General features: G+C 31.9%; 1 protein-coding gene across 17 annotated transcripts in view; it reads right to left on the bottom strand.

Annotated features, from left to right (window-relative positions):
* ADGRL3 (adhesion G protein-coupled receptor L3) overlaps positions 1 to 25441 on the bottom strand; it is a 760294-nt gene that overhangs the window by 462714 nt on the left and 272139 nt on the right. For 11 of the 17 annotated variants that reach the window (XM_079153720.1, XM_079153729.1, XM_079153727.1 and 8 more), the window contains exons 3-4: positions 22944 to 23184; positions 4275 to 4478 (exon numbers count right to left, since the gene is read on the bottom strand). In XM_079153720.1, the coding sequence (XP_079009846.1) occupies positions 4275 to 4478; positions 22944 to 22998 (259 nt within the window). In that variant the 5' untranslated portion in view covers positions 22999 to 23184. The remainder of the gene's footprint in view (positions 1 to 4274; positions 4479 to 22943; positions 23185 to 25441) is intronic. The other 6 variants (XM_079153723.1, XM_079153722.1, XM_079153732.1 and 3 more) reach the window with 1 other exon arrangement.

The following is a 25441-nucleotide window of genomic DNA, read 5'->3' on the forward strand; positions in this document are numbered from 1 at the left end:
GATCCTTTACCACTTCTGCAGATACATTATTTCTAGACTGATGACTAAAAGTTATCCTTAGGACTGTTATTCTCCAATTGCATACTGAACTAAGCCTTTGTGTTGCTGCTTTCTCTCCTTATAATAGTACCTTTCTTCTTCATCTATCTGCCTTGGCTAACTAATACTCATCTGCTGAGTTGCAGCACAGATGCAACTTTATCTTCAGATCAACTTTCTGACCCAATCGGTCTAGGGAGATAATACTCCATGTGCTCCATAGTACACTGCAGTATGCACAAGTATAATTGTGTGGACTCTGGGCCATGGAATGTCTGGAAGCACAAGTAATTAGATAAAGAAAATTGACTTTCACCCAATGGGGATTAAATTCCCTTTCTTGGAAATCTGAGCTAACAGGCAAGAATGCAAGTACCAGTTGATAGTTGGTTTTGTGACTGAGAGAAATGGTGTACAATTTGAGATTAAAATCACTTATAATGACAATGAGCAAATAAAGCTTTTGGAAATATAAAGATAAACAGAAGAACTAGTACCTCAGGTGGGGAGAAAAACTCCCCTGAAGTTATTTTTAATCACCAAAAGCTAAGTACTTGAGTCCTGACATTTCCACAAAAGTATGTATCCTTAAAACATTATTCTTATGTTTAGCACCCTCTTAAACCCACACACATACACACACACACACACACACACACACACACACACACACACACACACACACACCATATCTGTCTTAATTTATTTTCTACAATGAAGAACTGCTTTTGTTTGGGCACAGACAGGAGGTATTCTCTAGCAAGCATTTGACATACTTGCACTGTCCTTTTGACTGTTCAGATAGACTCACTGAGAGATCAAAGTTGGGTAATTCTTCATCTTTGTCTTTCTGGGACTTACTGTAAAACCCAGTATACAATTTGTACTCAACCCAGTGTTGGTGGAAAAGTAAATGAGAGCAAAAGTGAATGAGAAATCTCTAGTATTCAGAATATGGACTAATTTTAAAGGCCAATTTTGTTTAACATAATGTTAAAAATTAAATGGAGTTTTCTCCTTGTTTATAATCATCATAGAAGCTTCCCCACCTATTAAAATGAAAATCTAAGAACCAGGGGTTGGGGTAAAGAGTAAGGAAGAGTTGGATGTGATTCTTCAAAATGACTGATAGAATACACAAGCCTCCTATTATTAAAAAAAAAAAAAAAAAAAAAAAAAAAAAAAAAAAGGCTCCAGTAAAAAGTGAGCTTTAAAATGAGCCCAGGTAGAGTTTTTAAGACATTTTGTAAGGCCTATGTGCTTTTTAAAAGAAAACTTGGAAAGAATCTGGCACACTGCATGTGTGGCTTGGAGGAGAATTATTTGTAGATCCTCTCAATGAACTTTCTAAGCATCTGCATAAAGATCACAAACAAAGCAAAGAATACAATGATTAAAAGCACATTAACATTCTTTCAGCTTTTTGGGAAAGTCTCCATATCTAGTTATTATCTGGGCAATCTGCCCTCAGACTTCCTTCTACCTTAATATGTTCAAGAGAAAACTAACTTTGGAGAACCATTTTTTAAAAATTCTTTTCGCCTTGCTGCTGTATCATGAAGTTCTAATTTCTATGAATCCAAACACTCATTTACTCTCAAGTAATGTTAGCTCTCAAGAGTCAAATGAATTTTTAAAAAACACAAAATGTCATTCCAAAGCAATTAAAGAGGTTTTCTTTTATTGTTATGGCTGCTTTTGTTGGATCTATAATGTGCTTGTTTGGCTATCTATACAAAAACCCAGGTTAACATTTGAAGGCAATGTCAATTTATAAATCACAGATTGATTGCATTAATCACTCTTTGCTATTTATATTTATTTTTATGTTTTAATTCTTACAATATCTTTGTCCTACAACAGACTGGTTTTTTGTTTTGTTTTGTTTTCTTTTGTCTTGTTTGTTTTCTTTTCAGAAATGTGGAGGAGGTAAGAAAGGAAGGGAAGAATTTGAGTTCTCTGACATTTTTTCATTTGAATTCTTCCATTTCTTCTCAACTTAAATAGTTCACAATAATGTGAATCTCATACTTATAGTTCATTTTTAATACTTGCCCAAGCACTCTAGCCGTATGTGTCATCCTCTGTATCTGAAAAGATCATGCCCCAGTTCTATTTACTTATTCTTGGTTATTTTTTCTATGGGGAGCGCTCTCAAATGACCTTCAGTCAATCTCTCTTATTGATAAAATGACTTTTGCAAAACACCAACTTTTGAAAAGCAACACCTCATGATAATAGATATAATTTGGTAAGCTCTTTTTATAGCACATGGCATTTACCTTAGTCTTCATTTATGATATTCCATGAAATCTGCCTTGCATCCTGACTTTCCTCCATCTCAAAGAGAATATAATTCAATTTCCTTATTTGATAATTAATAGAAAAACATGATTTAAGCTAATCATGACTATGTAACTGTTCATATAATCATGACCAAGACCAAAGACAGTGTCTAGAAATACCTTACTAAAATATAAAAATTAGGAAATGGGAGATTGGGGGAATAACTCAGTGGTACAATGCTTACCTAGCACGAATGAGGCCCTCAGTTCAAGACCTAGAGCTATAAAAAAATTAACCATGAAATTTAAAAATTGAGGAATGTTTAAATTCAGCCAACTTCTCAGTAAGAGCTCTAGAAAAAATATTCTGACTGATTGATATTCTAAATTTTTGTCAGAAACAGAATTGCTAGCAGGTGTGGATGTGTATGTGTGTACATGTGGTAGTTACTGATTTAAACATATTTAAGATCTATTCATAAAAAGTAAAAGATCTATTCATAAAAAGTAAACATCACTTCTGGGTTTCTTCTTCAATTGTAAAAGAAATTCTTGTGAATATATATTCTTTGGTATAAGTTAAAGATAATTTATTTTATATTAATATTTTACAATATAAATCAAAATATAAGATTATGATGAAAACTTGGTGACTGTTGAAGCAAATTCTGAGAAAAACATAGCTGCTGCCAGATTAGAGAATGTTGGCTTTGAAAAGGTAATGCAAAGAAAACAGAAAGCAGAAAGTGGAGTTCTGAAGAAATGTTTATTATACATTGTCCTTGAATTTTCAGAACGAGTTGGGTCCTTTATGTATTTCTGTGCAAGTTAATTCAACTGTCTGTCACTCGGCTGCATATCACCCCAACACTCCTCAACCAACACCACCAAGGAAGAAATTCTTATCTGAAGAGAATCTAAACCATAGATGGAACATTTACTAGTCAGCTAACTCCTTCCTATGTGCTGCAGTAACTAAAGAATTGTGTTTCCTTCTCACAGGTCGCTAAGATCTGAAGTGAATACTGAAATAAAGTATTCTAATTCCATAATGGAGTTTAGAAGATAAACTCAGGAATTACAGTGATGCTTCATGTTCCTTTGCCATTATTTCTTGTATGCTATCCCCTTCAGGAAATCACTGGGTAGAAAAGGTGATTGTATTTTGTGATAAGAGTTGGTATCTGTAGTTGCCAGTGAAATGCTTCCCAGCATTTTTCATGTTGTGGTACACAAATAAAATAATGAATTTAATATTCCCTGTCAGAAATTACATGGATATGAGTGCCTGCAAGTATTTTTGTTAGAAAAAAATATATGATTTCTAAATATTATATCAAATAAACTGCAAATCACTGGGGAAAAGAGTAAGTATTTTGTGCAAAATACTTCTGACTGGAGTTTCAAGGTCTGGATGTCATTCAATGTACTCGCCAGCTGCAGAAGTAATATTAAGTATTTTCCAAATTTTAATAAAAATTTTAGTTTGCTTCTGTACTACCACTTTTCTATTAAGTTAGCTATGCTTTAAATTATTATACATAATTCCTAACCAAGTTGTTTTCATCATAATCATTTCAATGTCGTGTTAGTTTCCTTTGATAAGATTTTTTCAAACAAGCCAATGATCAGAAATGTTAAAGCTTATCTTATACAGCCTTCAAATTTTACAATAGTTGACATTGTCACTAAAAGAAAATTTAAATTTCCTGTAATAATGCGAAAATATTTTAAATCCAATAAAAATGGCAATATTTCAAAATAAGAAAAAGGCTGTAATGTACAACAGGCATGCACTGTTAAAACCATTAGCTAGGATACCAAGAATGGGCAACATCGGCTGTGAATGAATGCAGATGGTAAATACATAAGACCACACATTTAGTTCACACTATGGGGCTAAGCCCCTGCCCAGCCACCCCCGCCCTCTCTCCCCACCGCTGGCCGCACCTTGGGCTGCAATCTGTGCTCCTTGGGCACCTGGACCACGAACTCCTCTGGCAGCTCCACGAGGCCCTTGTCCACGATGAGCAGTAGCGCGCTCCGCAGCTGGCTGCTGAAGGAGATGTCGAGGTGGTAGAGCGCCTCCTGGGCTGCGCTCAGCATGTCGCAGTGCAGCAGCAAGGGCTGGATGTCTCTCACTGTGCTTGCCACCTGCGGGGACCGCAGGGCGCACCATCAGACCTGGCTTGGCTAAGGCCAGCCTCAGAGGAGCCCTGGTAGAGGCTATCCCCAAGGCAGCTCTCTGCTGTAGGCTATGGCCCAGGACTCCAGCCACCCAAGGCCCCTCTCTGACAGCCCTGGAGCTAAGGCAATCAGATAGTGGCCCCTAGGGTAATACTGTTCTAGTTAAACACTCTTTTAATTAAGCCAAAAATTCTCATATTAATCCCTAACAAAGAAAATTGAACATAAGTATTAAAAGCAGAGTACATTACCTGAAATATAAATGTTATTTATATTTTTATAAATTCACAGCATTCTGCTAAAAATTATGGGTACTGACAGCTATATAAGTGTAAATAAAATTATCAGTAATAGATCAATTTTTACACACTCCCAAAAAAAGGTTGATACGGGGTGAAAAAATTTCAAAAGGTCTTTTTTGTTTATTTGTTTTGTTTGGTGTATGGTTACACTTAAATGGATTGTTTTATATTTATTTATTATGTTTTCAGGTCACTTAGCTAACATTTTTGAAATATATTATTTTAAGAGGCATGAAGGACATTAAAGTGAAAAAGTTATACATACATATTTACCATTTATATACACAGTGATTTTTACTGACAAATGGTACATATTACATAAATGAATAAATATGGAAGACCACAACAATAATGAGAAAATAAAATTTTACACATGATTTTTATAAATAATTCACAAACAGTCATATACTTTATGCTATGAAAAGCGGAGCTATTTAAGTACAGGGTTTCTTTCTGGCAAACTGATACACCAAATAAATACACATTTCTCTACACTATTTGCAATTCATTTAATAGGTAGTAATGATAATGAAAATGTAACTAAAAATGGAAAATAAAGAACCTTACAAAGAAAAAATACTCTACACAAATATTTCTACGGTATTATAACATGTATATTTAAGAACACATTAATAAACTATGTCACTAACATTTAACAGAAGAAAAACTAAGAAAATCAATAATGTAAGAGAATTGTTCTAAAACAAGTTAATTCAGTAATGCTGTAATGTCTTGGTATTAATATTTACAAATTAAGAATAAAAACATATCCCTTCAAATCATATGAAATGACAGCCTTTATAGAAAAGAAAGCTGTATTAAGAATTTTATTAAACAATCCACCTATGATGGAAAACTTTAAAATATAAGTCTGAGATACTACTCTGAAGAACTTTTTAAATTTAAATTCATGGTATGATTACTAATCTATCTACGCATAGGCAATCTGAATGACAGTTTGACAGCCTATGTGAATGAAAAGGAATCAAAGAAGAAAACAAGTTTTCACCAAAAGTTATGAAAATCAAAATCTCTAAGTAATAGCTTTCTTTGACATTTCATTCTAGTAGCTTCTTTGATGTTTCCTTCAGTGGTATCTTTTCTAATTTTTTTGACTTCTAGAGTATCTCTTTCCTCACTGCCCAAAGTGACAGTGCAGCATTTTAAAATATTTTTACATAAAATTTACAGGTGTGTTTCCCCTAAAATTTTAAGAACCACTCTATGGAAAGTAATTAGCAAAAATGTATTTAAATGTTATCCCACAAGGTTCAGTTACAGTTAAGTTGAAAGATTTTACTCACAGCCAAGTTAACATACATGTATATATGTATATTTGGAGTGATGGAGCATGTGCTTATTTGCTCCTTCATTCAACAAACATATACTAAGTTCACATTGAATCAGGTCCTCTTCTAGGTGCTGAAGAGTTTGGTGAGCAAAACAGACTATATACCTACTTTAATGAGTCACACATCTGGTGAGGGAAAGAGACAACGAATAACTATGGATAAATAAGAAAAATATCATAGATATGATAGTAATGTACAGAAAGTTTTAAAAAGGTAATATATAAAGGCTACTGTATTTGGGTTTTTAAGGAAGACTTAATCTATGGGATTAAAATTAAAGTTGAAATTTCAGTGAAATTCAAAAGTTCTAGCCAAACAAAAATCAGAAGATCATTGCAGACTACTTCAAAGGTCTCCAAGATGGAAATATATAGGTCTGTTCAAGAAATAGCACAAAGGACAATGTGGAAAGGCATAGTGGTAAAGAGAATAGTCTGAAATGAGATTGGAGCAAGCCCCAGCCAGATAGTTTGCTCTGTAAGGCAAACTCAATAATTTAGGGTTTAAAACATCTATTTAGGACACTTAATAAAACTCTTAAGAAGAAAGGATAGGAAAAGACATGAAAAGGAATAATAATTTCCACTGAAGTAGAGAAACTATTTCCAGGAAAGGTCAAATTTAGAGTGAATAGAGAATGACAATTGATTTAAAATGTATGTACAATAGAATCAAACATCAACTAGCAGATATAAACATGCCTGTATTTAAATGAAGAAAACTCAGCATCAAGAAGAAATAAGAACATCTTCCAAAGAGAACTAAAAAGCAAGTTTCTGGGGATCCAGAAGGAGGAGGTTGATGTCCGGGAATAAAATTATTTCAAGGAGGGAGACAGATGAATACAAAATACCAGGAAGTTCAGTAAACTTGACTCTTAAATTGGAGGAAATTAGACTCTGACATGTTCTATGAAAAGTGTTCTAAAGTATTCTATGTCTACAGTTTTTACTCATTTTAATTTACCAATTATATGAAAGAAACCCAGAGGCAATGATCAATGACTGCAAAATAGGAGGGACTATTATACTGCCAACATGGAGAAGGGTATTAGAACAGAGCACCAAATCTTAACTTCTGCCTAAAAAATTCTTGTATATGCTACTCTTAAAATATTGTATGGCTCCTGGAGACACATTTATTTCCTCTTTCTGAAACTATTATAAAAATAGCTTCAACATAAGTCTTAAAGATAAATATCACATTTAAAAATATGCTATTCCATGAGAAGCACGTAATCTCAGGTCTGGAAAAATTCCTCTGACTCCCTTGCTAGATAATAACCCCTAGAAAATTCCTGTTAAAAGATTCCCAAACTTCATTTGAAGAGGCTGTGATCAGAATTCACTCTACACTTGGGCTATGACAGCATTCAAAACATCAAGTTTCCTCATGTTAAGAAAGGCAATACCCATTCTGTAGTACTACCTACCCGCTTGTCTAAATTCTATATGTGGCCTATAAAAACAAACCATGTTACTCCTTGACAGTACTTTTCTTCGGATATTTAAAGGAAGTCTTCACATTCTAGGTATCTTTCTTCTCCAGACACTTAAAGAAAAGGAATTTTTTTTTTCAAACAATGAAAAATATACCCAGCATGGCATTTACCACAATTTGGAGGCAATGCCTCCTGTCATAGTCTCTCCCATATCCATGTGGGACCAGTTTCAAACCCTGTTGTATGGAGTTTTATAACGTGTCCAAGGTAATGTTGGTTCTGGGACAGGAAGTGATGATAAGGCCAATGTGCCTGGTTGTTTCTTTGTACCCTTCTTCATAGAAAGAGAAACTTCATTCCTATCTGTTATAAAAATTGCATATCTGATAAATATTTCATTTGAATAAAATGGGGGATGTACTAGTTTTTAAATTTAAATTGCCTTAATCATACATAAATGTTCACTCTCATTACAGGTAATATGAATTATTGTTATATCCATATCTTCCTCATAATTAACTCATATTGAGATATTCTTATAATTAAAACACTTTTCATTTTGCTTTCCTAGTGGGGAAGCATGAAATGTAAAAATTATTATTAAGTAAGTAACTAAATTGATCAAAATAAACAAAATACCTGTGTTTATGTATAGTCTAACAAACATAATTTTTAAAAAGGCCATCAGAGGATCAGTTTCAGAATGCTGGTTATATGTGAACATGAGAGAAGAAGTAATATAAGAAAAAATAATGTGTTTAAGATGCAAAAGTATTTTTCATGGTAGTACCATAATGATCATATTATCTGTGAGACATATAGTTGAAACAAATAACAAAAATACCATTCAGTGGTATATACTTTCAGAGATCAACACTGATTTGTAAATAATAAAAATATTAAATAAGCCTTGTTTCTAACAATTTCTGCTGTTTCTGTTGATATTTTGCTTAGATGAGGACTTACATTATTCAATTATTCAGTTTCTTCCTCCAAACAGATACTGATCATAACAGTGAGCATGAAATCTAAACAAAATATTGGGGTGCAGTACTAAAACAATTCGAAGAAATGCTAGACAACACCATGTCATGTTTCTTAGAGTTAAGAGTGATTTAAATTTCATAAACTAAGTATGTTTCCTAAAAAATCACTTATTTTTGTGTTTTTAGGTAATATTTTCCATGTCCCCCACTCCTCTGCCTAATCCTAGAGACTGAAACAATGGGTGCTCTACCACTGAGCTACATTCCCAGCTCTTTTCATTTTTTAAATTTTGAGACAGTCTCCCTATGTTGCTAAGAATGGCCTTAAACTTTTGTACCTGAGATTGCAGGCATAAGCCACCCTAACCAACTATTATGTCTTTTCATTAGTTAGCTAATCACAAGTCTTACAGAATTTTAAATGTATGCTAATATAGCTATTATTCTAGTGTATGTATTCAACTTTGCCTTTCATGATTACTTCTTGGATACAAGATGCTTATCCTTCTATTACCTACCCAACCCTACATTCAGATTATCCTTCTTAATAGGAAGTCCTTTCCCAACTGTTCAGACTTTCCAAATTGCACTTCCTTCTAGTATCACTCTTGCCCATAAATGTTCTCTCTCTCCCACTCCCTCTCCCACTTTCTCTCCCTCTCTTCTTTCTCTCTTTCCCTCCCCACCTATATATACATATTCATATGCATAATCAAATTTCACAATATTTTCCTTCCACTTTCTACTAAAAGTTACTTATTGTCTCAAGTTTTGATTTCCAGGATCTAAGCAAAAGCAGTTTTGTTTTCTTCTCTATATGATGATTTTTCAAAATTTAAAAATTCTTGATTTTATTATACTCTAGTTTAATCTGAATATACTGTTTTGGTTGGTTTCTTTCTAGTTTAAATTATAGGTTCACAAAATAAGGTAAGTGCTTGATAGGTTATTAAAATGCTTATAGAAGAAATCCCTAAGGGATGATTGGAAGATTTTGATTTAAATTTATATTCAAAGACTTATTTGAAAAGAATTAGTGCATCATTAGATTGACAGCTTCAAGTCAATCTTTTCATATTAAAATTGCTGATACACCTACCTATGATTCACTGAATTATTAGGAATATTCACTAAACTATTTGAGCAAAACTGTTTAGCTAACTGGATAGGCTGTGTAAATTCTGGAAATTATACTGAAACAGTTATAACAGCAAATTATTGATTGATACTTGAATGTCCAATTCAAATTCAGTAGAATTTGAAGAGAAGGAAGGACTATTCCTTTCATTTCCTTTAACATAAAGGAACATTTTCCAATTTTTCTTTACAAATAAAGGAATATATCCCAAGATTGCCCCAGGACCTTCATTTTGATCGTTATGTCTTTCCTGATTTTTCCCTAAGGTGTATGAGATAGCTACATAATTTCTTTAGATGCTGAGTAGTAATCTCCAACAAGAGTCATAAAAGTTTCCATTCAAGCACACCTCAGTGAAATACTATGGGTAGAAATTACAACATGGAAGTTCTAACAGAGAATAATCTGTTTCAATTCTTGGTCTTATAATAAAATAGCTCAGTAATGATAAATTATCCTCCTGTGTATGATAAAGCAATTTTCATGGAATACCTGGATATTATTCAATTGAATTCAACAAATTTCTTCTCTAGTGTAAATTATTTCATGCAGTGCTGGTGTGCCCTATGTGGTTGAGCTATTTCTCCTTCAGACTAGCTTCTCCACTTTTTCTCTACAACATAGCTTGCTACAGTAAGATAAAAAATAAAATAAAACATTATAAAAAAAAAAAAAACTTTGCCAAAAGACTGAGCAACCAAGTTATAAAAGCTTTATAAGATACACTGAGACTAGTAAAAGAGGCAAATGCTCAATTGGAAATGAAGATGAAGGGTCTGTAGTGTTAAAAAAGTAAAATGATCACGTTTTAATGATTACTTTTCAATTGGCTTTCAAATCCAACATTTTGTGTACCCTACAAATAAAGGGAAACATTGGATCTAGTCATTGTAATGGTTGCCTAAATTGTAATGCTGCAATGTAAATATTTCAAACACTTGTAAAAGTGAGTAAGCAAAGTTTCTGTTAATGAAATTTTTTTTTTAGAAATTTGGCTTTTGACCAAAAAACTAATTTAATTTCATTCAAATTAAACAAAATACTACATAGCTTACTTATCAGAGGAATGACAACTAATTGTACATTTTTCTTTTCTAACTAAAAATACCCACCTCTTTGCAAACAACAAAAACAGATTCAATTTCATGGAAACAAAATAAAACTTTGGAATTTATTATTCATGTAATACTGACTTTTCTTTCCTCTGCTCCACTCTTTAGGGATATTAATGTTTTAATGTTATGTAAGCTGTGCTTTCAGAACACTGAAAATTCTTCCTTTAAAAATCTTTACAACTAAAAAAAAAACTTTACAACTACACTTATGAGGCATTCTTCAATAATCACATTGCCAATTATACTTCATGTGTGGACAAAATTAGAAAAAAATGATACCCATTTTGTCAGATCTGTTACATTAGTGAGTTCTGTCCTATTCTGAGTTAAACATAATTGGCATCTCTAGTTAAGAAGAATGAGAAACCTTTTTTTCTATTTTTTATGGTAGTAAGAGATATTTACCACTGCCTCCCACCACTTTTCTCAAAACAGACACAAAAGGAATGTCTAAATGCTTGTTAACAACACAGCAGAAAGGTTAACAGGCTGAAATGTCAAAATGATCAATTATGTTATGTTGGCTGTATATACATAGTGTGATTATTATTGGACACCTACCTTTAAAGAGCAACATGGTAGTTTTTATCTGTCTGCAGAGGTATAACATAAACCTGCCAACAGCAGCTTGTAACCTGTAATACTTTTGGCTATCATAGCTATTTCAACTATTCAGCTTGGGTGACTAATCTAAAAGTCTTCCTTTTAAGTCATTGTGTCCTGTTCCCAGAAGGCAGCACATCATATCAGCCTCTTGATTAAAAATGTATGTATTATCTGCCTTCATTATTAAGTCATGTACCCTTAAGGTTTGCATGCTTTCATCAACTCCACTATCAAAGGCAGGGAAAACAAGAAGAAAGGATCACTGATAAATAATCACAGTCATTGTTGATTTGTATGGGGAGCTACAGTAAAGAATAGTCCTGATCTAATTCAGGTAATATTTAGATTAGTAGTTTGTGGGATCTCCAACAGCTGGGAGAGAGTCAGTGATGTGTGAAAGCAGACTGTTTGTTCTTTTTATAAATACAGAGGTTTTTTAATTTATTCCCCCACCTACAAGATCTAATCATATCTGAATCTATTCTCCTTATGTCATCTGTTATTCTCTAATGCAACAACACAATCAATCTGTTTTAAAGTCATTTGAGTCCAAGAAAAAGAATCAAATGCTGTAAAGTGCTATTTTAATTTTGAATATTACTTCTATATTTGTATTTAATCAGAACAATAATTTCTCTAATTTAGTTCACTGAATTTACCTCTTTTAACTTCAATAGTGGCTAATATCAAAGTGAGGGTATACCTATCAGAAGGAATGGTGAGGACAGGAAATTTTATTGGGCTTACAATCTGATTAAAAGTGACAGACTTGCAATCAGAATAGTTTTTCAACACCCTTTAGCATTTTTTTGAATGCTGATCTAAGCTTAAGATGTTCATTAGTAACTCATTAAAGACTTAGTTACAGTCCAGTGGGTCAGTCCTAAATATAATGATAGAATGAATGTGTGTACAAATGTGTAGACTCAAGATTAGAAAAACTGTCACATTTGGGGATTAAGCATATACAATGCAGTCTTTGAAAAACTCTGTGAAAACAAAGTGACCCCAACATGGTATTTTACTTCAAATTTTGCTTACTCTCCAGGTCATTTGTTTTTTAGTTCTAATTTCTAAAGTATGTTTTAATGAATTCATTATCTTGGGGTAAACGCCTGAAGTTTTGCGTTTAGAACTTACCGTACATTATTTTATTTAATCCGTATGGTATAACAAAGTTGAATTAATTATCCCTTTTATAAATAAGCACACTGTGATTTAAATTGTTTAAGGTAATTAGTCTGGAAGCAATGTAATTGGAATTAGACTCTAAGGCTAGAGATCTTTCTATTCCATATAGCAGGACTTTATAAGTTAGTAATCTAAACAAATTAGAGAATATTATAAACTTCAGTTTCTGGGCTTCACATAGCATTAAATCTAAATATGTTAATATCACCCTCCACAGTTCCTTACAACTACAGGAGCTATTCAGTGTTCCTATTTAAAACTCATTCATTATCTTTAGCTCTCTTCTAACCCTTTCTTCCCAAGTAGCAATATTTTCATACCAGCTAAACGAAATGGACAGAAGTAGTATATTTGCTAGAATCCTTGACATAAAAAATCTCAGGTTTTCTGCTGATTTCCATCTTTATTTATTTGTTTGTAGTGTTAAAAAAGTGGAGTGAGAGAATCCAGGGACACTAATAAACAATATGTGAACATGATAAAGACCTAGAGCTACAGAATTGCATACCTTTCTTAACATAAACTAAAAGAGGCATTCAGCAGTTTGCAGAACACAGAGAAAAACAGCCCATGGAAGTAATATAAACCACTCCCACACAATATCTGTAAGATGCAACTTGAACAACTAATAATTATATTAGTAACTAAAATACAAAATCTGGAAGAAGAGTTTAGACTGCCATGGTTAAAGTTTTAGTGTTTCTCATTATTTTCTTAGGGAAGAGTAAATGGAAACTAATAATAAAATTCAATAAATTATCTTTTTTGGTATATACTTCACCTGGGTAAGTTCTCTTAAAACAATAAAACTTTAATAGTTGGCAATTGCTACTTTTTGTCCTCATAATGAAGACTGATTCAATGCAGTACTTTTAAGAGTTGAATATGTAAGTAAAAGTTCAGGTGAGGTGATGAGGGGAGACAAATGGTATAAGATTTAAAATAAAATAAAATAAGTGAAAAAAAAAATAGTGGTGAATCCTGAAAAAAGTCTCTAAAGAAATGCAGCTTAAAGAACCCAAAAATTGAAATGTCCTTAAACATACTATCTTCTGGTCCTTCCTTTAAAGATATCTCTATATAAAAAGACAACCCAATTAAAAATGAAGAACGCATTCAATAGCATTTATCCAAGTAAGATATGCAAATGGATAATCAGCACATAAAAAGAAGCTCAATATCACAAACATCAGAGACAAGCAAATCAAAATCCCAATAAGTTATTACTTCATCCCCACTAAGATGAATAACATAAAGAAGACACGGTAACAAATGTTGGGGAGGATATGGAAATATGGCAACCCTCACACAGCCTGTAATGTGAAACTGATCAGCCACTTTAGAAAACAGTTTTTCAGTTCCTCAGAATGCTACAGATAGACAGCTATCACATGACTCAGTCTTTGTATTCCTAGGTTTGCAGCCAAGAAAGTGAAAACATGTCCACACCAAAACTTGTGTGTTAATTTTTATAGCAGGTTTATTCATAATAGCCAGAGTGAGAATAATGTAAATTCCCATCAACTGATAAATATAATGGAAGATATCCATACAATGGAGCATTATTCTGTAATAACAAATGAATTAAGTGGAGATGCATGCAGAGACATCAATAGCTTTTAAAATTCTTATGCTAAAGGAAAGAAACGAGTCACAATAAATCATGTATTACATAATTCCAGTTCCATATAATGTCCAGAATGGACAAGTCCATAGAGATAGAAAGTAGACTACTGGCTGTGTGGAGCTGGAGAGGAATAGGATGTGATTGGTAAAGCTATGCAGCTTCTTTTTGGGATACTGATAATATTCTAAAGTTGATTGTGGTAGTGTTTGCATAATGTCCATATATTTAAATTCACTGAACTCTACACTTTAAATGAGTAAATTTTATGGTACATAAATATATCTCAAGAAGCTGTAAAAAAAACCCTTCCATTATACATTACACATTTTTTAAAAAGATATTATTACATTACATCTATCTAGCTTTCTAAAACTATGTTATGTTCACAAATAAACATCTTCTTTATTATGAAAGAACTACATATTTTTAGTCCCACTCATGACGCACGTTACATGCAAGCATTCCCATAAAAAAACTTCCATTAGAACCTCCATAATACTTTTCCCACTTCCTAGGAACTGCAATGGCAACGCCCCACAAGATGACTTTGGAAGCCTTATGTTGTAACTCTGGGTCTCTTGAATTACTCTGAGCAGTTAGACCAATCTAAACATAGACACTAGCCAGAAATACATGAAATCTTGAAATGCTTGATGTACAAGAAATTATTCTCTTAAAAAGTCATTATTAATGTTGAAATCTATTGTCACTACAACAGTTCATCTATCTAACACACTGTTCATGGAGATCTAGATAAATCAAGTCTTTCATAAATTTTGTAATATATAATTTAAAAAACACATTCATGCACACACAAAATGACTACTTGACTACCTCTTCTAAACATTTGATTTTCTGAGAAGTCATTTCTATCACTTTACAAATCAAACAAAAACTACAATGCAGTTTTAGGTATCTCACTTTCATATTGGAACATTTTCCAAATTTTGAAATTTTATTTTTAATTAATGTATTTTTATAATATGTATTTTATGTAAAATTAGTCAAGTACCTTACTAAAGTCAATTACTTTGACTTTTATTAACTTTTCCCTTTTTAATATCCAATGTATATTTTAGAATAACTTTGTTGAGTTTCTACATAGAAATGCTCCAATTCAGAACTGAAATTTTGAATTCAATTGTGCAAAATCCAAAAGATTAATTTGGAAATAGTTGATAATTTTACTATATTCAGTCTTTTCCTTTTTTTGGGACCAGGGATTGAACATAGGGGAGCTCAACCACAGAGCCACATCCCCAGCCCTTTTTGTATTTTATTTAGAGACAGGGTTTCACTGAGTTGCTTAGGGCCTTGCTAAGTTTCTGAGGCTGGCTTTGAACTCCAGATCCTCCTGCCTTAGTCTCCTGAGCCACTAGGATTGCAGGTGTGCACCACTTCATACAACAACATGGCATACTGCCTGTCTTCTTTTATAACTCCCAGTGACTTTAAAGAGTTGGCTCCTTACATTTCCTGTCATGATATTTCCTAAGGAAAACATGCATTTCTTAACTGTTTTGACTAAAATTGCACATATACATATGTGTTAGTCATATATCTGAATTCAGAGAGGTCTCATTATGAGAAAAAACTGTTTCCTGATATTTTGAATACGTCAGTATACTATTGCAAACAACATCTCAATATTTGAATATTCTTTTTCATATTGTGTTCATTATTAAAGTAGTCAAAATTTGGATAATTGTTTTAGACAAATTGTAGTGATAAAGTGCAAAGTCCTATGTTATCATTAACTACCATTCATTTAAGGTACTCACTGATTTATGAAAGAATAATTCTTTTAATTTCTCCAACTTTATCTAGGAATATTTGTATGCACTTGTGTTCTTCCTAGTGCTAATATGAATTGGTAAGAGGTACATAATTCAATGATACAATAATCTGAAAAAAACTTTTAATGAGAACAAAGTATAAAATTTAATATTTATTTAAAATGAAAGAAATATTATATCCAATATTATTCTAATTTTGTAAAAATTATGTGGATTTCCACATAACTGCAATGAAAATCTAAAAAATACTACCAATGGTTCTTAGAAATACAAGGTTTATGCTTTCTGATATAAATTTACATGAGGAGAATAACTGACAATAAAAGTAAGGCATACTTGTAATGACTAACAAATGACTGTGTTCGTACACTTTACTGGTAATTTAAAACTGAATTCAGAACATTCAAATCAACACAAAGTATAATATATGTAGGTAAAACAAACAGTTTATCAAATGCTATTGTGAGTACCTATTTTATGCAAAAATTTGTATGTTTCAAAAGATGTCTTTTGGTAGCACTAGTGTAGTTCTGTTGCAAATCCTTAAATAGACTAGCTTGATCACATTCTTCATATATAATAGGTTTTCTTTGATGTGAAGAGAATTATCTATACTTAAAGTAACTAATTTTGCTACCATGACAAAATTTAGAGTAATTAGAGATTCAAAAAAAAGTATAATTATTAATAAAATTAAGTTTACTCTCAATGTATTAATTAAAATCTGAGAAAGTAGAACAAATCAACACTATTTTTCAGTAATGACTATTATTATTAACTGTCAAATTAAAACAGACAATAATACACATTATGTCACTGAATTATATCTCCTTGGTCATTATATATTAGCACTCTGGAGAACATGATTGTATGTAAATTTTGCCATTATTCATAGATGAAATTGGAGAAATTAAAAGAATTATTATTTTATAAGTCAATGAATATCTTAAATGAATGTAATAAGTGATAAACTACAACTTATCTATGTGACAAACTAGTGACACCGTTTCCTATCACATGCTGATTTGGGGGCTATTAAGGAATCATTTGCTAATCAGAATGAAAACAAATGCATTAAAAATATACTATGGCTACCAAGATGAAAATATAAATGTCACATCATTTTTACATTGAGGATGAAAGGAAGTAATAATCTAGAGAACAGCAAAACAATGACTGCATCTTAAATATTCAAATACTTTTAAAATCAATACTTTTAAAATACTTTTAAAATACTTTTAAAATCAATCAACATTAAATGTACAATCAACCACACTACTGCAGTCAGTCCACTCAATGCAATAAATATAAAAACTAAGATATATTCCAGTACCTCAAATAGTTAAAATTAATAAAATCTGAATATAAGAGATACTTACTCTCAACAGCTAAACATGTTCTCATAGACTACCACTATAACAAAATTCAAATATAACATGTTTGCAAGTACAAAAACAAAGGAAAACTCTGTTCCATTTACTAACCTACATGCTGGCTGCTTTGAAGGCTTTTAAACAAATTCTTAAGAAGTACTGATATCAGCCCTCATTTTTTTAGTTTGTACCATGATTTTAGAGAGGTAACTTATAAAATACATATTTTGAAATTCAGCATAAACTGGCTAATGTGGATGATGTTGGCTATGTTGGCAGTAACCTCATATATCATCACCTTGACACAGATAAAACACAGTTGTATAATGTATTTGACTATAAAAATAGTTATATTACTGCAGATATTACAAATTACCTGGGCTGGCAAACATTATAAACATTTCAAGGATGATTAATTTCTAAAAATAACAAAGTTAAGCAGAGCTTAGAAGTCATCTTGACTTTTTCACAGCTAATAAAACATATCTTCATAGAAAGAACTGTATGGGAAAATGTTATGTAGTAAAATGTCATTTTGGACTTTCCAAGCCTCATACCTTGTTAGCAGTTTAAAAAGTATATATAATTGTTTTAATAAATCACTGACATTAAATGATGTTACAAGTATAAAATATATTAATAATAAATAGAAAATTATGTAAAAATAGGTAAATACTAAGTATATATGCATCTGATCTTTGTCTAGTCTACTAAGAACTATTTAGTATAAGTAACTCCATAAATATAACAAAAAGCAGATTAACTTATAAAGTCCATGAATATAAAAATACATATGTGACTTTAACAACAGACTTGAAGAAAAAAGCATGGATAACATCTTTCTAGAAGAATTTTGATCCTATTTTTTTTCTGTGAAGATGCTGTAACAAATATTATTTTCTATTTCTCATAGTAAGTGCCAATGATCTTGTTTTCTACCCTCTCAGTTCTGACTCTCTTTATAAATGAACTTTATTTAAGATGAGATGTAGTTAAAATACATGAGCACACGTCACCTTCAGAACTCCCAAACATTTGGGGCTTTGGTGAAGTTATATCCTAGAATGAGATCTCCTAGCCCAATGACCTACATTGGACCTAGATATTCCTTTTTTGCCCATGGTAATGAACCCCCGGAACTTACATTATCACTTGGTTATTGTTCTGCAATTTTGTTCTTTTCCCTTGCTCCCAACCACATCATGCAACACTACCATAGCACCAGCAAAGACTGACTACTGCCTTAGTTCCTTCTCTTTCTTCTCTGCCAGTTCTCACTGCATTATAGATAGGGATTTTATGCTCTACAGGAAGAGGACACAGCCATGGAAAACAGAAAAAGAGAAATACAGAGGTACACAGAGACATAAGATATGAACAGATAAACATAGAACCAGAGACACTTCTTAATTTTAAAAATTGTATATGTATGTAATGTTGATGTTCTGATTATTTTTATTTTCCTATTTGAAACATTGGCCAGATTTCTAGGGCAATATGATTATTCAATTAACATGAGCATAATCGGAATTAGTTCTTCAGCTTAGTTTTCAATTTTATCAATATACAGACTTTGCAAAACTCCAACCCTTGACAATTATATGTTACCAATTCAAAGAGTGATTAAAGTATTCCTACATTTGCAAAATAATTTAGATTTGATATTAATAATATTAATTATAATTTTGTTTAGATAGTGGTATTTAGAAACTTCTTGAAAAACCTGAATACTGAGGTTCAAGTAAAGAGAAGGCCATCTTCAAGTCTCAAGGTTGAGATTAAAGATAGTTGCATATTTTGCTCAGATAGTGTTCAGAGACTATGTAATTCAAGTTATATAATGTGTAGGAAAAAAATGGAAGATTTATCAAATGTCAACTACTATGTTAGAAGCTTTACATATATTATTCCATCTATTATTTAAAATATCCTACAAGAATGTATATATTACAGATAACAAACAGGCTTACAAATTTCCAATGTACTATAAGCTCCTTGAGGAAAGAAGTGCAAGTCTTCATTGCTATATCTTTAGTATCAAGTACAGTGTTCTGGCTCAGTTTGCTAGTGATAAATGACATAAATTAACTGGTTTACAAAGGAACAAGGTTTCTGAGCTAGTTGGAGGGACAATTAAAATTTTATCTTAGGTATGTCAGGCTTCAAAACCCAGTCTGTGTGTCAAAAGAGCACAAAAGAGGCAGGTGACCAGTGTTTCTGCCTCACATGCTTCAAATTAACAGAAGATTCTTGAATTTAATCTCCCTCAGTGTCACTTAACAGCTATAGGACCTCAGTTAGGTTGCTTTCTCACTCAGCATCTCAATATTTTTTTTCTGTATAAAGATATGACGGTAATAACAAATAATAATAAACCCGTATGATTGTTTTAACGATTAATTGAACCAGTATCTCTAAATTTTACAGCCATAAAATCAGTAGTCAAGGTTATTATTTACTTTGGAAGAAGGGATAGTCATACAAGTTAGTATTCAGAAAAGCTAATTTCCAGGGTTCATAAGGGCAAATAGTGTTGGACATCTCAACAGCACACATGGAGATGCCAGCAGAGGATGTTTTGGAAACAAAGTAATACTTTTAACTCCATCATCTGAGTATTTGAATCATAGAGTTATTTTTTCAAGCCAGGACTGATGGAGACTTTTAAAAGGCCTATCCTGTTACAATTTGCCACTTTATTAAAAGTATGTTCCTCTAGTTTTAAGCAAGTAGGATTTCAAAGGGCTAGAGCCCTTCAGTCAAGTCAGAAGTGGCAGCACAAAGACTAAGACTTTCTATAGAAGGCAGAAAACCAATATGCATTTTTTCTGATGCAAAGTTTTAACATATCATAGAAGGTTATAAGAATAAAGTTTATAAGTGAAAATCTTGAATATTGTTTAGTCTATTATGGTTCAAAAATCTAGATAACATTAATTAGTCCAAATAAAATAAAAAGGATTACTTTGGTTGTTAACCCCATATTGTTTATATACCAGGTAAATATTCTATGTGTTCTATCAATATATCAAAATTTTTAATTATATTTACATACTTCTCAGAGTTATCTGGATATATTCTGGGTGTCTGTGTGTATCTCTGTGTGTTTAATACACACACCAGGCTTACAACCCAAAACCACTGATTCATGGCTCAGCACATTTGAGGCCCAATAAATACATAGGAAATATCACTTTTTACAATCAGAAATTTCAGCCCCTGGACTGAGGTTGTGATTCAGTGGTAGAGCTCTTGCCTGCATGCATGAGACCCTGGGTTCGATGTTCACCACCACATAAAATAAATAAATAAATAAATAAAGGTATTGTGTCCACCTACAACTAAAAAAAATTTTTTTAAGAAATTTCAGCTCCTAAAAAATGATCTTTCCCACAATGACTACTTTTCCTATTTTTAAATATCTTCCCCAAAAAAGAGTGATTTTAAAGTGACCATTTCAACAAAACTTGTGTGTTTGATTTTTTTTTTCTTAGTATGAATATCAAATGAAATGGTTCTCATGGCTAGCTAATTCCTGGTTGTTTCAACTCACTAAAATAAAAATAAATTGGATGAACGCATTGTGTGATGAAGGAAATTAGCATGTTGAAGACAAATTTGTCATGCACTGAGACTGATTCTTTACACAGGCTATTTATTTAATCCTCAAAATAATCATATGAGGCTAGTTTTGTTTTGCTCTTTTTTAACTAAAAAAATTAATTTTAATCACCTTCAGATGTATGTACAATCAGAAACGAATTCATTTGGGTGATATGATTCTTATTCCCCCATATGACAAAATATTTGGTGTGCCCATGTATGTGAATGTAAGTGAACCATCAATATGTGAATTAAGGAAATATTTTGAAATCATTGACAATTTACATCATTTAAAGCAAGGTGGTTATATAAATAGGATTTTATTCTCATGTTTAAAAATGTATCTAGCTTATAGCTATGTTAGAACTATATATTTTAAATCTGAGGAGAGTTAGAGGAAAACTTCAAAAAAGAAGTCATTTTACACAGTTTTTATTTTTTATAATGGCAGTAGAATGCAATTCATGTTGAAATTAGCAATTGTATCACTGGTGAACTACAACGAGTTTTTGTAGTCAATTAAAAACCAAAAGTGAACTAAAGAGGCTAAAATTGCATTTCAGCTGCTTGCTACACTGTAAACATCTGAAACCTTCTAAACATTAGCAAATACAGCTGTGCCTCTGCTTTGCTATAATTACTATCAATGTATGAGATAGTGCTATATTATAACCTTTTCATCTTAGTGCAAAACCAGTGATAACTAGCACCAAACTTTAAATTATAAAAAATAAACAAAGGAACATATAAATTTAAATTTACCTGTTTTGAAAAGATTCATTGACTATTACATTTAGCTTTACAAACTATAAGTCAGTCATCCTTCCATATTGAATGATTATGTATTTTATAAAATTTGCAAAGGCACATAACTTCTGCACTACCATATTTTTGTAGTAAAAACCAAGTTTATTTGAGTAAAATGAGATTATAAGTTCCTTATGAGTTTATTAACATGTTTCTGCAAAACTACCTTTCTCTAAAAAAATGAAGGTATATATTCATACTATTCTGTGGTCAGGGTTTTTGTTTTGTTTTGTGTTCTGTCTTTGCAATGAAAGGTATGTGACAAAAAATTTCACTTAATTTACTTTTTTAAAAATTTTTTTTAGTTCTCAACGGACCTTTATTTTATTTATACCCAGTGCTAAGAATTGAACCCAGTGCATCACACATGCTAGGCAAGCACTCTACCACTGAGCTACCATCTCAGCCCCGATTTTACTTTATTGAGAGGTTAAAGTTTGCACTTTGTGTATTAAAGACTGTATAGAATAGTAAGCACCAAGGAAAAGATTACTTGGTCTGGGAAAGCAGTTCATTATATTTTTTCTAAATGTTTATGCTTACTATATGAGAAATTTTTTTAAGTACAAAAACGTGTAAGCCAAAAAATTGACAATGATGTAATTCCATATTGAATGATTATGCATTTTATAAAATTTACAAAGGCATATAACTTCTAGACTATCATATTTTTGTAGAAAATATCAAGTTTATTTGAGCAAAATAAGATTATAAGTTCATTATGAATATATTAACATGTTTCTGCAAAACTACCTTTCTCTAAAAAAAGAAGGTATATATATATATTCATATTATTCTGTGGTGATTGCCCATAAGTGTGGTAAAACAAAAAGTAAACTATGCAGTTTTAAAAAATTAAAAATAAAGGAAGCAAAATGCTTTGGGTATGCAAACATTGCAATGAGTACTTTAAGAAATCCAACTGAAAATATGTATTTACTATAGCTTAAATTACATATTATGGTACTTACTCATATGAATACACGATAAGAAGAAAACTGTAAACTATTAGAATGAGGTTCTCAAAGAAAAAGTATAGCATGGATAAGTGAAACAACATTGAGCATTACAGAAAAATCTAGTTAAAGATCTTACCATGAACTATTGGTGCCAAGAGCATCATGAAGGTTAGTAGCTGTGATGGCCACATGGCTGTGGACTCAAGGTGTGAGACTTCCTCAAGAATGTGTGTTTCAAACGTGAAACAAAGTCACTGTGTTTATGGTTCCTCTTCTGTACTCCAAGATTGATGATGTAAAAAAAAAAAAAAAAAGAACTCAAAAAGTAAAAGAAAAATTCCTCAAAAATTCAAACACCAATATCCCAAATATGAAATCTGCAAAAAAAGAAGAAAAAAAGGGGGGTGGTGGTTATCAAATAAAGATATTCTTATTTAAATTCCCTGAATAATCTCTTATTTCCTGATTAAAACATCTGTTTTCTGCTCCCATCTTTTTTCTTACTCTCTCTCTCCCTCTTTTTTTCTTTGTACTGGGGATTGAACTCAGGGTACTCTACCACAGAGCTGAATCTCGGCCCTTTTTATTTTTGATTTTGAGACAAGATCATGCTAAATTGTTGAGGCTGGTCACAAACTTGACTTCCTCCTGCCTCAGCCTGCCTGGTCTCTAGGAATACAGGCACGCTCCACTGCACTCAACACTTCGTTTTGTGTTTTTGTTGCTGTTGTTTTGTTTTTTGTTTTGAGAAGGGGGAGTACTAGGGATTGATCTGGGGCACATCCCCAGCTCTATTTTGTATTTTATTTAGAGACAGGGTCTCCCTGATTTGATTAGTGCCTTGCTTTTGCTGAGGCTGCCTTTGAACTCTCAATCCTCCTGCCTCAGTCTCCCAATTAGGATTACAGGCATGTGCCACCATGCCCAGTCAACACTTCTTCATTTTGTAGAGCCTAAACATCATACGTAAAATGAGTAAATAAAATAGACATTATTTATGCATGTATTACCATAGTGCTAATATTCCAGATTCAAACCATCTCTCCTGGACAAATTAATTTAAATATACTAATTTTAACATGTATAAGGAGACTTGAAGATTGCTTTTCATAAGTATTTTCCTTATATATATAACTTCACTAACATTAGAATAATAAAATATCATTGTTCACTAAATATGCTTTTCAGTAACATTAAAATAGGAAAATACTTTCATTCTTCACTATTACTGTACAGTTAAAGTGGAAAAGTTGTTACTTTCGTTTTAGGCTTACATTCACTCAGAAATTTTTCTACATGTTAACTACATTACTTTTCTAAGCATCTTGTAGGATTTGTGATCACAGACTTATAAAAGATGCTACTTTTATGTTTGATTGTTTAAAACCTTAATATTAAAAATCAAGGCAAGGTATAACCTAAATTACAATTTAAAACTTCTATTAAAACGGTGCTTCTGTAAGTTCCTAAACAACTTATTTCTAACAATTAGTATATAGATTGAAACTAAATTAGAAGGCAGCTGAAAGATGATTAATTCACTCAAGAGGTTGAGGAGTGCCCACTGATGATGCTAGAAACTTGGAAGATCATTGAATAAACCATGCAACCTGTTCTCAATTTAGGATGAGTAGTTTTGCTTGAAGATGTTCAATGTGCTTGTAATGATGCTTGCTTAATATACTCAATGTGCACGTAAGGCATTAACATCTATAAGCAGTGAGTCATTTTAACAGGTCCAGTTGCCTTTCCTTACAGTCTGCACAGATTGATATTAGGAAGGCAGAGTACTGAGGTAACCCCCAAATTGAAGGTACTGTCTTTCATAGTCAGCACATTGAAAACTGATCAATGCAAGACAAATTGGGTGTTCTTTAATAATTTTTTTTTTTTTTACCGTTCTAGTGATTGGTGAATATTTTCAATAATTTCAGATTGAGTATAAAATTTAAAATAAATTTAAAGTGACATTCGAAATAAAGATAGTTAATTGAAGAATGCACTATAGGTTAAGCAACCCTATTTGGAAAACACAAAATCCGAAATGCTCCAAAATATGAAACTTGTTGAATATTGACTTAATACCATGAGTGGAAAATTCCATAGCTGGCCTAATGTGATGGGTCTCAGTCAAACACAAGACCAAAAATACTACATGAGGTTTTCTTCAGGGTATAAAAAACATATGAAATATAAACAAATTTCATATTCAGACTGGGTACAATCCTGAAGATCTCATTAAGTATATACAAATATTACAAAGTTTTAAAAAAGTTGAAATCCAATATAATTTTGATTTCAAGCATTAAAGATATGCATGCTCAACCTGAAATAACTCCATTCTGCCAAAATTTTTCTGAGATACTTGCCTTTATCCTGTCAAAATTACATGTTTATCAAATTATTTGATTTTTTTGTTGTTCACTTATCACAGTAGTTAAAAACAGTTTCTGGAGTCAGACTACCTGATCTCATTTGCTAATCTATTAGAATTGTGACCTCAAGTGACTCATTTAATCACTCAGTGCCTCAATTTCCCTGCCTGTATAAAGGGGGAAATAATGTTATATAATTTATAGGATTATGCAAATATTCAGTGGAAACAGGTTTATATTACATGCAATACAATAAAAT

Source organism: Sciurus vulgaris, assembly GCF_902686455.1.
Source record: "Sciurus vulgaris genome assembly, chromosome: 9".
Taxonomy (NCBI): domain Eukaryota; kingdom Metazoa; phylum Chordata; class Mammalia; order Rodentia; family Sciuridae; genus Sciurus; species Sciurus vulgaris.